Source organism: Glossina fuscipes, unplaced genomic scaffold (assembly GCF_014805625.2).
Source record: "Glossina fuscipes isolate IAEA_lab_2018 unplaced genomic scaffold, Yale_Gfus_2 112, whole genome shotgun sequence".
In the NCBI taxonomy this organism is placed as follows: domain Eukaryota; kingdom Metazoa; phylum Arthropoda; class Insecta; order Diptera; family Glossinidae; genus Glossina; species Glossina fuscipes.
Genome location: NW_023998455.1, coordinates 4,401,686 through 4,415,230, shown reverse-complemented (window position 1 = coordinate 4,415,230; position 13,545 = coordinate 4,401,686). Strand labels below are relative to the sequence as shown.

The following is a 13,545-nucleotide window of genomic DNA, read 5'->3' as shown; positions in this document are numbered from 1 at the left end:
GAAATTTGGCAATTCTTGTTTATTTTGACGTTTTACAATAAAGAAAAACTCACACACAGCAATAAGATACATTATATAGTTTTGTCTTTAAAATTAATTAAATCTAAAGGAGGGAGAAATATTATCATTAAATTTTAATTCATTTTTAAAGTATTAATAAACAAATGACAACAGAAGCAATTGACGGGCATATAAACAACACAGCTCCAGTATGTCGCATTTGTTTGCAAACATCGCATGAATCGCAGGAGCTGCTTCCTCTGTTCGAAAGAGATCCTAGCAGTTCTAACGTATTTGTATATGAGAAAATTGAAGAATGTGCCGGCATAAAGGTTGACTTATCATCAATCATTTATAAAATTGATGATACTAATATTCTATTCGTTTTATTAGATTATGAAAAAACCCGAATTGCCTTCGAGTATTTGCAAAAAATGTAATGCTTTTTTAACTATAGCTTACAAATTTCGGATAATGTGTAAGAACTCTGATAATTATTTACGGGAATTTGTATGCAAAGATGTATCCAAAGAAGAGAGTAGCGAAAATGAAGAGTATTTGTTAGAGTGCAATGAATCAGTTAGTGGTCAAACGGAAAAAAATGATACACAATTCCAAAACGAGGATTCCCAAGATAGTATGAATACTGAAGACTTTGCTAATGAGGAATATTCCGAATTTTGGCTAAAATCGACAGAAAACGATGATATGTTTGAGCATCTACAAGATATTGGTGAACATAGCGATAATGAGGATGACGGCGTAGGAGCTGGCATAGAAACTACTGCAGAGGATTTAGAAAATTCTCAAGATTCCTCGTTAAGTCATACAAATGAAAATAATCGTGCAAAAGAAACTCAAAAGTATATTTGCGATATGTGTGGCAATTCCTACGCACGTAAATATGTTTTAGAAGCCCACATGCGACGGCATCGTCATGATAAGTCATTTGAATGCGAGTAAGAATAAAAATGACGAACAATTACTGTATTCAAGCATATCGGTAAGTTTTCGTTTTCTTTTTATAGTATATGTGGTGAGGCATTCCTTTTAAATTTCGAACTAAAACGACATTTACGTAAGCACACTTCCGCACGTCCTTTCGGGTGTCAATATTGTCAGCGAACTTTCAGCGATCGTTCTACCATGAAGAAACATGAGAGGTAAGCTTAAGCATTTACAAAAACATTTATTTCATAGTTAATCATTCATTTCTAATAGAATACATCGTAATGAACGACCTTTTAAATGTGAAATATGCAGCAAAAGTTTTACATATTCGAGCGTCCTAAAAGCTCACCAATTAACCCATACTGGTGAAAAACCATTTAAGTGAGTTGTTTAAGCAGCTACCGACGTACGTTTTTTTCTTTCTTTAATTTGTATGCGTATCTATGTGCACTTTTATATTCCAGCTGCGGAATTTGTAGTAAACGTTTTTCAAGGCCGCATCATTTAAGAGCCCATTTAGAGACATTATTACATCAAAGCGATCCAAGAACAAAACTTTTAATTAAGCAAATGAAAAAAAGAAAAACTTCTTAACGCATTTTTACAAAAACTGACTACATGATGTTATAGCTTATAAAGAGAATCAACGTCGGTCGAGACAAGAAACACAAGTTTGATTAAAATTTTTTTGTAGAAAAAAACATTTAAAACGCATTTTTTCTTGGCTCTTTATAAAACAAAAAAAATGTTCTTTATTTAAAGATTTTTTTTTTAAACGTTTTTTTCTTCATTTTGTTGAACATTTTTATTTAAATAAATAAACAAAGGAACAAAAAAAAAAAAACAATATTTAATGGAATGAAAGAAGCAGATGAGAAAAAAAAATTTTTTTTAAAATAAAAATCACATCAAAACCATTTTTATTCCAGAAGTATTAATTTAAATAATTATATAATTATATAACAATTTTACATGAGTACCAATTTTTTTTTCTTTTTTTTTTTTACGAGGTGGGCATTGAAAAGTGTTTAGCAGGAAAATAAGAATAACTAAATTCAAGGAAACAGAGAAAAAAAAGAACTTCCTAAAAATTTTTATATTACAAAATAATGACCTTAACGAGAATTAAGGGGCAGCAGAATGAATGTATTGCTATCCCGCGCCCCCTTTGTATTTCAACTTTATAAAAATTACATTTTATTACAGTTAAAATGCAATCACGGATTCTTGTTTTTACTTGGAGATCATACGTATTTTATCCTTTATCAGATTTCTTAACTCTGTCACCATTAATTCATGCGATTCTTTAAATACAGAGGCCACGTCACCGATTAAAGTGGCTTCCACTTCAGGTTTTAGTGACATATCTGCCATAAACGAATTTAAATCACGAGGCAATGCCGGCGTTTTCCAATCGTCTAAGAAAAGAGAAAAAAAGAAAAACAATATCAATCATAGGTTCGACAAAGTCTCCAACTGTTTTATTAGGATACTATGATCATAAAAATCTTCAAATATTTCGATGATATGGTCGGTCGTCGGTTCATTTCGTATTTTGAAAATGACCAAAGGAGGAAAAGCTGCTAAGCTTTTAGCTGAAGTAGTTCTATTGCCAAGTGGTAGCGTGTCAGAGTGCCAAAGCAAAAAAAAAAAAAAAGCATGCCAAGAGCAAAAATTTGTCGCAAACAATTTCCCCCTACTTCGCAAAATGCGCAAAACACCCACATTGTTTTCTCACTGGCACTACGAAGGACCATGATACGTCTCTTAACTGATTTCTCATGGGATATAGCCCCAAGATACCACATAGGTATCTCGGATTCCAGTTTATGCAAATTCGTCATATTCTAAGCATATGTGCGGTATTTGGCGAATAGAAGTCAATTGTCTCAATTGAATGATTCGATGCTCTTTAGCAGGGGGATGCTACTCTCAGATGCAGGGCAATCTGTACTTTGGCGCAAAAGTCCTAGATATCTTTGGCCAAACTGGACACAAATTGTGAGACTATCAATATAGTTTAGCGTTCATTTAAAATTTGCCTGGATTGAGGGCGGCAGAAAATTAGGAACTCGCCACTTAAGCAGAACTGTTTGGAAAATTTTGGTAAGCGTCATTTTAAAAAAATGTATAGCTTAGAATGATTACTGAGATTGAAAATAGACAAGTTGAAAGTTTAATTAATTATTCCGGGACTGTGATGCTTCGATTTAAGGAATCAGTCAATGTTTTCGCTTATTGTTATTGATAAAATACTTACTTATTAGTTTATCACAGCGTTGGAATTCTCTTTTCAAAAGTCTCATTAATTCTATAAGCATTTGGCAGCGTTCCTTTTCGCTAATCACTAATTCAGTCTCGGAATTTGATTTCTTTTTCGGTTTAATTTTACTCGAAGTCTGTAGCTTTTCGTAAAGCGCTGTCAGTATGAAAGCGTACAGCGAGAGTATCTGGAAATAATTAAATATATTTTTTTAATTTTTCATCTTTTTTTTTATATATATAAACACATACTTCCAAACTTGCTGCTATCTTGCTTTGCCATTCACGTCTACGCCATAGGCCATCTTCGAAAGATTCATCGCTTGCGGCGATAATATTACCGCAAAAATTTACAAGCTGAACAACATTATCGCATTGTAATTTGCATTGCAATGATAGATTGCTCGCGCCAACATAGAATTGCATAACCAATTGAGCTAAATCGCTAAAGAATTTCTCATATGGCATTTCTAAGAGCAGATGTAAACGTGTAGGCAGTAAATTGACTAGAAAACGATTCGGTAAAGGTTTCAAATTTTCGTTGCGCAAACGATTAAACAATTCCAGCCATTCTTTGTTTAGAAACTCAATCAGTTCCGTATCTTTATTGCCGCATGGAGTGGAATTGCTACCGGCGTTATTTGTATGAGCAGCATTACTGGCTTGATTCGATGCCAATTCACCAGACTTACTTCGAGATTTCGGACTAAGCGATGGTAGAAAGAGATCAACAAATGAAGCTATTAAACGTAATAGCAATAAACGTATGCGTAAAATTTCAACCTCTTGTTGAAAAGAATCTTCACGCTCTGTTTCCAAAGCGACTAAATGCACAGGATCCCAACGTGTTAAAGCGTCCAAGTCACGATTATCACTCAGCTTATGCCAGCATGTATGATCTTCGGCGGGATCTATACTCATGACAGCATAGCTGGTCAAATTTTGCTGTACATTGCCATACAAGATGACTAGATCGCATAGTTGAGCCTCAACCGAAGTGGCCACGTAATGTAGACTGTTGGTAAGTCGCTCCTTGAAATTCATGAATTCTTCAATTTTTGAAAATGTGCAAAAACGATAAGTTAAAGCTAAATAATCCAATCTCTCCTTATAACTATTAGTGAAGAATTTTAAAGTTGCATCAAATACCGAACGTGCCATAGAGAAACGTCCCGATAAAGCCAATGCATTGCAATGTATATAGCCCATTGAATCGAGCTGTATTTGTTTAATATCTAAATAATCGTACATTTCTTGCGCGCCCAAATGACATCCTAACATGTGATAGATTTTTAAACTTAAAAGTTTCACGTGAAAATTACTGGTGCTGTTGCGTAAAACGTATTGCAATAAACATAACGCCTCAAAGATACGATCTGACTTTTGCTGCTGCTGACTAATATCGTACATCACATTCGCTGCAAGATAATTAAGAAAAATGAAAAAAAAAAAAAAAAAACCAATCATTTAATTGATTTGGAATTAATCACTTACCCGCCAATAAAGCATAAGAATCTGAAGGTCCCATATCAGTGGTCAAAAGGTTTTTGCCAAACGAACTTAAACCATGTTCATAATGCAATTTCAAGGCGGTATAAAAAGCCAACAAATGCTCCAGTTTCAAGTCCAAATGGGAACCGCAGATACGTGATATTTGTAGGGCACAAATGTGTTTTTGCATTTGTTCTTTCTACATGAAAGGAAGAAAAAGTATGGTATAAACCTTCATCAAACAACTCATCCTCCCTTAACCCCACTACATTTGAGGTGAACACATTACACAAAACAATTTATTAATTAGTGAATTATTTATACTAATTTTGAGGTAATTGGATGCTGTTTGGCCTAAGGACAAATCCTATTAAAAATAGTTTCAGTAGAGCCGTTCTAAATTTGTTTGTCCGTCTGTTACTCTGAACTTTTTTATTTAATCCATGGATCGCACATTGACCATATTTGGCGCATTTTGGATCAGATAGATTTTTACAATCGACAAAATGCGAAATTTTTGCTCCAAAAAAATTGTAATTTTTATAATTCCTTCACAAAAGTCTCCGAGTCAAAATAATATGTTGATGTGAGAGTTTGGACCATCAGATGCATATATGTTTTGAGTGTCTTCTTATATAGTAGTAGCTCCTATAAAAGACATGCGTTGATAAAGCAAATGTTTTAAGCTTCAAAAGAGAGAATTGACGTTATAATCAACTCTACCAAATTTGGATTATGTAAAACTATTTTTCGCCTACTGCTGCATATTCTTTTAAGAAAGAATGCCTTTTTATGCAAAAAAATCGTCATGATAAAAATTGATCAATGACCGCGATCTGACATAGAGCCTAATTGCATAAAATTTGGAGTAGATCTATTTCCATATCGGGGTTTTTATAAAAAGTCCGTCGGTGAAAAATAGTAAAAAGTAGGCCAGGAATGTATTCATAAAACACGTTAATATATGAAGTCATTTCAACTAACTGCTACGGCAAAACATTTTTGGCGATTACAGGCGGAGAAGAGATCCCCATTTGGTGCATCTTTTTTGAAAGATTGTTTTTTCATGATATGAGCAAGTACTTTAGCGATGTCTTCGCTATTCGCTTAGAAACACGGGAGTAAAGAGAAAGAAATAGGGAAGCGGCCACAGCGTAGTGGGGGTGTGACCAATCAGTAAGTGTTATGATTTTAGTAAGTGATTGTTCACTAGAAACGCCATCACTTGGCTGCATACATGGGCGAACATGCACTAGTTGATGGGTAGTCTGAGACGATTTTTACCTAAACGACTTATCATTGAAATTATGTTGAAAAATGGCTTAAATTCTCTATAATAAATAATTGCTGGCGCTTAGAAACAAAATGACAAAATAATTAAACAGTGTGCTGTGTAGTGGGATCATGAGAAAGCTTTTACAACTTATATTGGATAACATACATTTTGTGGTAATGTTGTCGAACTGATGCCGCTTTCCAATAATAATTTGCTGGCTAATTCTTGGCGCTCTTGCATACTTATGGTGGGTAGAAATAAAGCAATGTCATGAGTGCAACAAGATTTATCGCCAAATAAACGAAAATATTCGGTAATCATTTCACTTAAATCACCCAGCAAATGTTTCGCATCCAGATTATGGGCACACATTCGCTTATACAATTCCAATCGAGCCAAGTATGGGCCTCGCACTTTTTTCTCACCTTCTTCTATTAAATGTAAGCAAATACACTAGAATTGCAAACGATACGATTTAAAAAATAAATGAATGAAATATTTGTCATTGTAATTATAATTCGTACCTGACATAGAAACTCATGACATTCATCTAAAATTGTAAGAGCCGTTTCATTCTTTTCTGATTCACTTTTATCCGATTTTTTATCGACTTCTTGTTGCTCTTTTAATAATTCAAAACAACTAGTTAAATAATCCTGATAGAAATCCCAACGATCATGTCTACGGTAACAAAATTTTTAAATGGATGGAATTCTTGAAATTTAAAAAAACAATTATAACTAATAGTAACGATGATAATGTGTACCCACTCTTCGTTTAATAGCTCCTTTAATAATATATTGCAATCTCTCCACATTTTCAATTCTTTAAGCAAATTAATTTTCATATAGATGGGAGCACCGGGATATAATTTCGTACATATGGAACTGTTAAGGAATTCCAAGGCTTCCTTCGATTTATTCTGCAGTTTTAATATTTGTAAATATAAATGAACTTCTTGTTCCGATTCCAATTTATTCTCTTGAATCATTTTATCTACCATACGTTGAGCCAATGATAAATAAATTTGACGCTTTGTAAGATTTTGACATTCTGGACCTCGTGTACCCTGTAAGGTGAAAACATTTCTTTTATAATATTTATATATTATAAAAAAAAAAATAAAAAAATAAAAAAAATTATAAAAATTTAATTTATTCACCTGTAAAACAACACTCATTACAGCCCAAAAATAATAGGCATTCTTTGGATGGGCCTTATAAAGTTGTAAAGCCACCGATTGTTGCGATTTAAAATCTTCCAAACGAACATGAGAAATGAATAAATGAGCCAATAATTCTTCATTGGCAGGTTGTTGCTTAACAGCGTGATTGTAAAGCTCGACAATTTTGTCCACTTTAAAGGATAAGATTAAACCAATTTTATTAAAATTCGAAAGAAATAAATAACTGATAAAATACTTTTCTTCATAATTCAACGAGAAACTCTTTCCTGCTAAAGCAGCTCAACTCGATTAATTTGCATAAATTCATATTTTCGTTGCAATTAAATAAAATACTTTTTATAATTTTTTTTCTTTTTCATTTTTAAACCAAAATACACGCAACTCTTTTTTTACACGGTTTTTTTTGTGCGGTGTTAAAAGAACATGATTCCACAATAGGAGAAAATACACTTTTCTTTTACATAGACTTACGCGAAAAAAAGTTTGTTGTTTACTTTTGATTTTGAAGTGCCTTACAGGAACCTATGTGCCCAGGGATTAAATATAATCGGTTTATGCCCACAATTGTTTTAGTGATTTGGTTAACTACTAACGAGCGAGCTTTTTCATTTAAATCAAACCCGACCCTTATGCTAAACATATCCGACATACCTACTGATGAAAGCATTTTTTACAAAGTTTGTTCAATGACACTTTTTTTGTACGGTTTTTAGGAAAATATGTAGAGTTATTTCATCTTACACGATTTTTTAGTATTGCGGGATGTATTCGCAAATTTAGCATACGTCGAGTGTATTTTTTTTTGCACGATTTCCTAAGGACCGCATCGATCGGGCAAAAAAAGAGTTGAGTGTATTTGACAAATATCTTCTCTTATGCATTTTAATTGTTTGTTAGAAAAATGACAGCTGTGTGTGGTTGACGAGGCGCTTAAAAGTGTACCACTTTTTCATATGAATATAAAAATATTGCATAAATTTCTTTTCATTAATTACCCACACGTACATTGCTCCAATTCTTTGTAACAAAATGATAGCACTTGTAGTGTAGCATCATCTGCCGGCTTTTCATTAGCTACCGCTTGCAAAAACCCATCACTTTCTTCATATCGTCCCAGACGTAACAGCGCCAAACCCTTAAGTGCTTTAATGCATAATAAATTCGGATGTTTCTTCAGTAATTTCTCAGTCTCTTGCAACGCCTTACGATTATTGCCGACCTCCAAGTTATCTAAAAAAGAAAAAGCCAAAAACAAGAAAAAGTATTTAAATCAAATTAAATATAATTTCTTTTTCTTTTTTGACTGACTAGACCACCGCACAAACTAGAGAAAATAATTAATGAAATATTCGCAATTAAAAATTAATTGTCAAATTGATGTATTTTGTTGATTAAGGCAATTAATTAAATTTACGGCTAAATCATAAATCATAAAAGAGGGGCACGTCGCAACAGTGAATTTTAATGTGAATTTCGGACACCCATTATTCCAATCAAATCACGTAAATTCGCTCTAAGCAGATCCATTACTTCGCGAACGCCCACGTCCAATATCGGGAATATATTTATACTGATGAATATTCCTTTTGCATTTTCAAGATGAGATAATTGAAGGATTTCCTAATAATATTTAATTTAAAGAATTTTATGAAAATAATCGGGAAATTTCTTAGGGAAAAGCAAACAAAACCCCTCTTCTCAAGTTCCATTTAAAAAGACAAATGGTAACCGGTTTTTTTTTATAATCTACACAACTTGCGTTATAAGGATATATTAAATTTATGCGAATGTGTTCACCGATCGATGCAAAGTCACTTGTTGAATCGATCTACGCTTCTCTGTTCGTCCGTCCGCATTACATTATTATTGTATAATTTGTCTAATAATTATTATTCTATAATTCGTATTGCCATTAAGCTAAAGTAAACTAAAAATGATTTGAATCGAACAGATCTAAACTTGTCTGTCCGTCTGTCCTGATCATTTATATTTAAGTTAGAGATAGCAATTTTTGAGATATTTTGGTGAGATTTGCTATATCGACCCCACGACGACAGCTATTCAAAATAATTCGGATCCAGTCGCTCAAAGCGTGCCCATCCGTCTGAACTCCTGTATTCTTATACGCAGCAATTTTTGACATATTTTGATGAAATTTAATACACCGACATGTTTCGGTCAAAAGCTTACGGCTACTCAAAGTGATTTGGGTGAAATCGCTCTAAGCTTGTCTTTACAACATCACGTTCCGCATTGGCTAGATGCTCATCAACTTAAAGGAGTTTACTAACTGACTAAGGCCACAAAAAAAGAGCATATACGCGGGCCGATTACATTGTAGATCTCAAGCAGTTTTGTTTTGTAAAATGTTTTTTTTATATATTCTTAATGCCAATTGTGCATATGTTCTTTGTAATGATTTTACGAATATTATTTTAACTAAAAAATAACTGTAAAATAAAGTGAAATTGAAAAGCTTACCTTACAAAACTGCGGTTTTTAGGTATTTATGCGTTACCTTCAAAAGAAAAAAAAAAAAAAAAAAAAAACAGGTAAGAACATTATACCCGGGCAAGGCCGACCATAATATACCCTACACCACATTATCTAACACAATTCTATTTTTGGCATGAAATTACTGTTATGGGTCAAATAAACAAAAATTAGATCTTTTCGTCGTACGAAATTCAGGTTTCTTTATATGAGACGGGGTTCAAAGTGTTGCCCCAGTCGTTCCAATTGTCAAAATACTGCTACTTAGCCACTTAGAAATTTTGAAAATTGCAAATATTTACTACTTTTCCGAATAGGGCGTTACAGAAGCAGCGATAAAAATATCTCAAAAATTGCGACTTGTTACTTGAACACAAATTTACATGGACAGACGTCAGATGGACAGGCGGGTTTACGGGCTTAGATTAATTCAGATTATGATTACGAATCGATCGGTATGATAAGACATGATTCTATCTTAATCCTTTCTGCGTGTTAAGTACGGCCGTCTAACTGAACCCATAAGTGGTATAAGGCTTCTAGCTTAACCTTGTTAAATTGCGAAGAGTAAAGAGAAAAACAAGTATTTGGAATAAGTTTACCATGAAAACCATTGTTCCGAAAATGCTGAGCAACAACTTGCACGTTATACAGTAATCGACGATGCTACGCTATTGCAGCCATTTGTGGGGATCTATATCTATGTACTTGCGAAACAAGGAAGTCGTCAGCCAGGCAATGCCAGTGAGAAATCAATGAGAAGTCCAAAAAATGCGCCCACAGATCCGACAAATGTATCGCTAAGTCTAAAACAGTGCCCTTAAGTTCCAAAAATGTACCCAGATTTCCAGTAAAACTACTCCTACAACAAATAAAAGCACTCCTAGAATAAATAAAAGTACCTTAAGTCCAATAAAAGCAAATAAAAATAGCCCTAAGTTCTAAACATGTGCCCCTAAGAACAAAACGGTATTCCTCAGTTCTAAAAAAATACAAGCAGAACCCTAAGGCAAACAAAGTAGTGAAGTATAAAAAAGTACCCATACGTCGAGTAGGAGAACCCCTAGGTTAAATAAAAGAATCCCTAAGTGCAACAATGTACGCTTAAGCCCTAAAAAAGAGACTTGCAACGACTAATCCGATGCATAAATTCATTCGTTGCTGTTAACATAAAACCTGAATTCAATTCGTCTGGGAAGAACATATTTAACGCTATATAATTTTTCAATCGTATCGATCAGGTACCTAAGACTAAGAATAATAATATATTACTATTTACCAATCAGTAGAAGATTAGACAGATTGACGCCAGATATTGGCCGTAATTCTTCTAAGCCTCTCCAAAGAGATTTCCAATACGGGAAATGTAGCAGACATTCCCGTTAAGACGAAACAAACAAGCAAAAGGCATTACGAAGCACCACAACCGTATTTTTATAAAATATCAGCTTATGGAAAACTCGGGAGGAACTACCCGAAAGCGAAATCCCTCACAATGCATTATACGCAGGATCAACGAACTTAAGCTTAAAAAGAAAAAAAAAGGTATCGTTTGTCGATTACGGAGAACGTCTCCAAGAATGTGCTTAATAAAACGTTCAAGAAACCGGAGAAATACGATAATATTTCTGAGACAGACAACATATTCAAAACCTCCGCATAGCCAAGCAAAGCAACTGCCGTAACTGTGGATATCACCATAACTATTAAAGATGATATTTTAGTTACAAATCGTCGTCTTTGTTGAGTTCGGTAGCCAAAAGACACTCGTGAGATTCACCAATTCGCGTCACGCTTAAATAGGTAAAATGGCGAGCACCAAGAAGATAGTCGCTATTAGCAAAGTTAATGACATAACTAACACTCCAAACTTCTTCTCTAGAGGTTCTAGAGGATAGCCTTCCTGCCGTACAAAAACGAAAATAATCAAACAAAAGCTTGGATGGAAGTTTCGCTTCCCTGAGACTAGAACACGTTACTTAATACGTCGAAGCTGACTTAACACTTATTCTACGAAAGTAGAGCACCAAGGCGATTGCTACATCTTAACAGATATCCCTTCTACTAAGTGAACGATAAGCAAAAAATGCTACTGTGATCCACGATTATGACGATGGAAAAGAAAAGGCCGCGGACGACCTTATGTCTGAATTGACAAGTGAATCCTAATAAGTAACCCGCCGCACTGGCAACACAGATTTCATAACAAATAGCACTAATAGCAAAGACAGAATAAGCGTCAAAAACGAGCGGATTATGTTTTTATTTCTGCGCGGTTTAAAAAAAAAATTATTTTTAGCATGTTTTTGGAATCAAACTTGTGCACATACACTTTTCAATTTTTATAATGTAAATATATTGAACAAAAAAAATAAAACAATATAATAAAATCCCAATCCTCAACAATATTAATTTCAAGTTTTAAGACTTTTACTACAAGATATTTCTGAGATCTTTTTTATTTAAGAACTTCAAGGTATATGAAGAATATAGAAAAGTTATTTGCTATCATATTATTAATAAATTAAAAAAATCCTTTTTTTTTTTCTTTTCTATTTTTAAATAGTACATATATGTGTATATGCTGTCGTCGTTATACTGGAAATAATTGATTTTATTGCTTACCATATATAGGTCGTAAACGTCTTTCAAAGACGGCCGGGTCTTGCACGTGTTGTGACATTACTTATATATATCACAATTGAATTTTTCTTTTTTTTGAATGTTTGTAGATGTATGAAAATATATTATCGAAGAACAGCAAAATTTCCACTTTCTTTAAGATATACACATAAGAATACGCGGCAATATTTCGTACCACCCTTACCGATTATTCTTTCTGTTTTTTTTCTTCTTTTTTTGACGTATTTTATCACTGGCTGCTTAACTCGAAAAGTGCAGCTGGATATGAACTGCAACAACAACAGGCATGAAATAGTTCATTCAATTTTTTATTTTATAAAAATAAATTGGGGAAAAATTCACAAAGAGCACCTAAATTTCTGAAATATTTATGATACCGGGGAGCAGCAGTTAACTGTATTCAGGGGATTGGATTCAGGGGTCATAAGGTAAGGTTATGTTGATTTGGTTACATACACATTAATGCTTGCAGTCATATTTATATTAAACTTTTAATTGATATTCAATGTACGAAAGGATTTTGCTAAATTTTTTCTTTTTATATATATTCTATTGAACTAATTTTGAAAATATTTTACTTTATTTTTTGTAGTTTTCTGTGGCAATTAGCAAAAAAAATTTTTTTTTGCTACCGCTCGGTCTATCACACACGTTACACGGTTTTACGTTAATTGTACACTTTCCAAATTTATCGTTTAATTTTTATTTACTAATTTATCCTTTTTCCTAAGAATTTTCTATCAATATATGCATTAAAACATTTTTAAAAAACCACAGTTTACAAAACGAAATTAATAAAAATTTCTTCCGCACACACACACACCAGTTCACATTTACAATAAGTGATGTCAATTTGGCGGTTTTTAATAATATGCCGTACAGCATCCCTTTCGGTAAGTAAATACAAAACCGTCTTTCCATTTCAATCCGTGTTATTGAAATATTGCAGAAATAATTATTTATTATTGTATTCTTCTTATATTAATTAGTATTTTTTTATGTAGTAAAATTTGATAATTTTCTCTTGTTTTTTCTTTCCCCTTAAAAGGGGAAAATTACGATAAAAGAGCGCATATTCCAAATTATCAAAGGTAAATGAAGAGTTACGATAAGCGTCGTATTTTTGTTTTTAATTTTTTGCATTGTTTTTTTTTTTTAATTTTCCCTTGCTCTTGCTATTCACGAATTGATAAGTTTTTTGCATATTTTGTACATATGATTTTGGCAGTTGTCACATTACATG

General features: G+C 33.1%; 2 protein-coding genes across 6 annotated transcripts; one reads left to right on the top strand and one right to left on the bottom strand.

Moving 5' to 3' along the window:
- The first annotated feature begins 44 nt into the window (after positions 1 to 44).
- LOC119639430 (zinc finger and BTB domain-containing protein 14) lies at positions 45 to 1,667 on the top strand. Of its 2 annotated transcripts, none has more exons than XM_038036801.1 (5): positions 45 to 332; positions 394 to 959; positions 1,029 to 1,163; positions 1,222 to 1,332; positions 1,416 to 1,667. In XM_038036801.1, the coding sequence occupies exons 1-5, from the start codon at positions 165 to 167 to the stop codon at positions 1,543 to 1,545; spliced, it is 1,110 nt and encodes a 369-aa protein (XP_037892729.1). In that variant the 5' UTR covers positions 45 to 164; the 3' UTR covers positions 1,546 to 1,667. The 2 variants fall into 2 exon arrangements, with proteins under 2 accessions (XP_037892729.1, XP_037892731.1); XM_038036803.1 differs by having other exon boundaries at positions 1,222 to 1,357; positions 1,416 to 1,507.
- A 278-nt stretch (positions 1,668 to 1,945) lies between these two features.
- Positions 1,946 to 13,397, bottom strand: LOC119639428 (phagocyte signaling-impaired protein). Of its 4 annotated transcripts, none has more exons than XM_038036796.1 (11): positions 12,654 to 13,397; positions 12,285 to 12,571; positions 8,172 to 8,396; positions 7,143 to 7,336; positions 6,751 to 7,049; positions 6,505 to 6,661; positions 6,146 to 6,433; positions 4,708 to 4,903; positions 3,466 to 4,631; positions 3,212 to 3,401; positions 2,185 to 2,369 (listed from the first exon to the last, which is right to left on the bottom strand). In XM_038036796.1, exons 2-11 carry the CDS (start codon positions 12,340 to 12,342, stop codon positions 2,185 to 2,187), a joined length of 2,958 nt encoding a protein of 985 aa, XP_037892724.1. In that variant the 5' UTR covers positions 12,343 to 12,571; positions 12,654 to 13,397. The 4 variants fall into 4 exon arrangements, with proteins under 4 accessions (XP_037892727.1, XP_037892724.1, XP_037892725.1 ...); XM_038036797.1 differs by having other exon boundaries at positions 12,759 to 13,397; XM_038036798.1 differs by having other exon boundaries at positions 12,881 to 13,397.
- Positions 13,398 to 13,545: the final 148 nt, after the last annotated feature.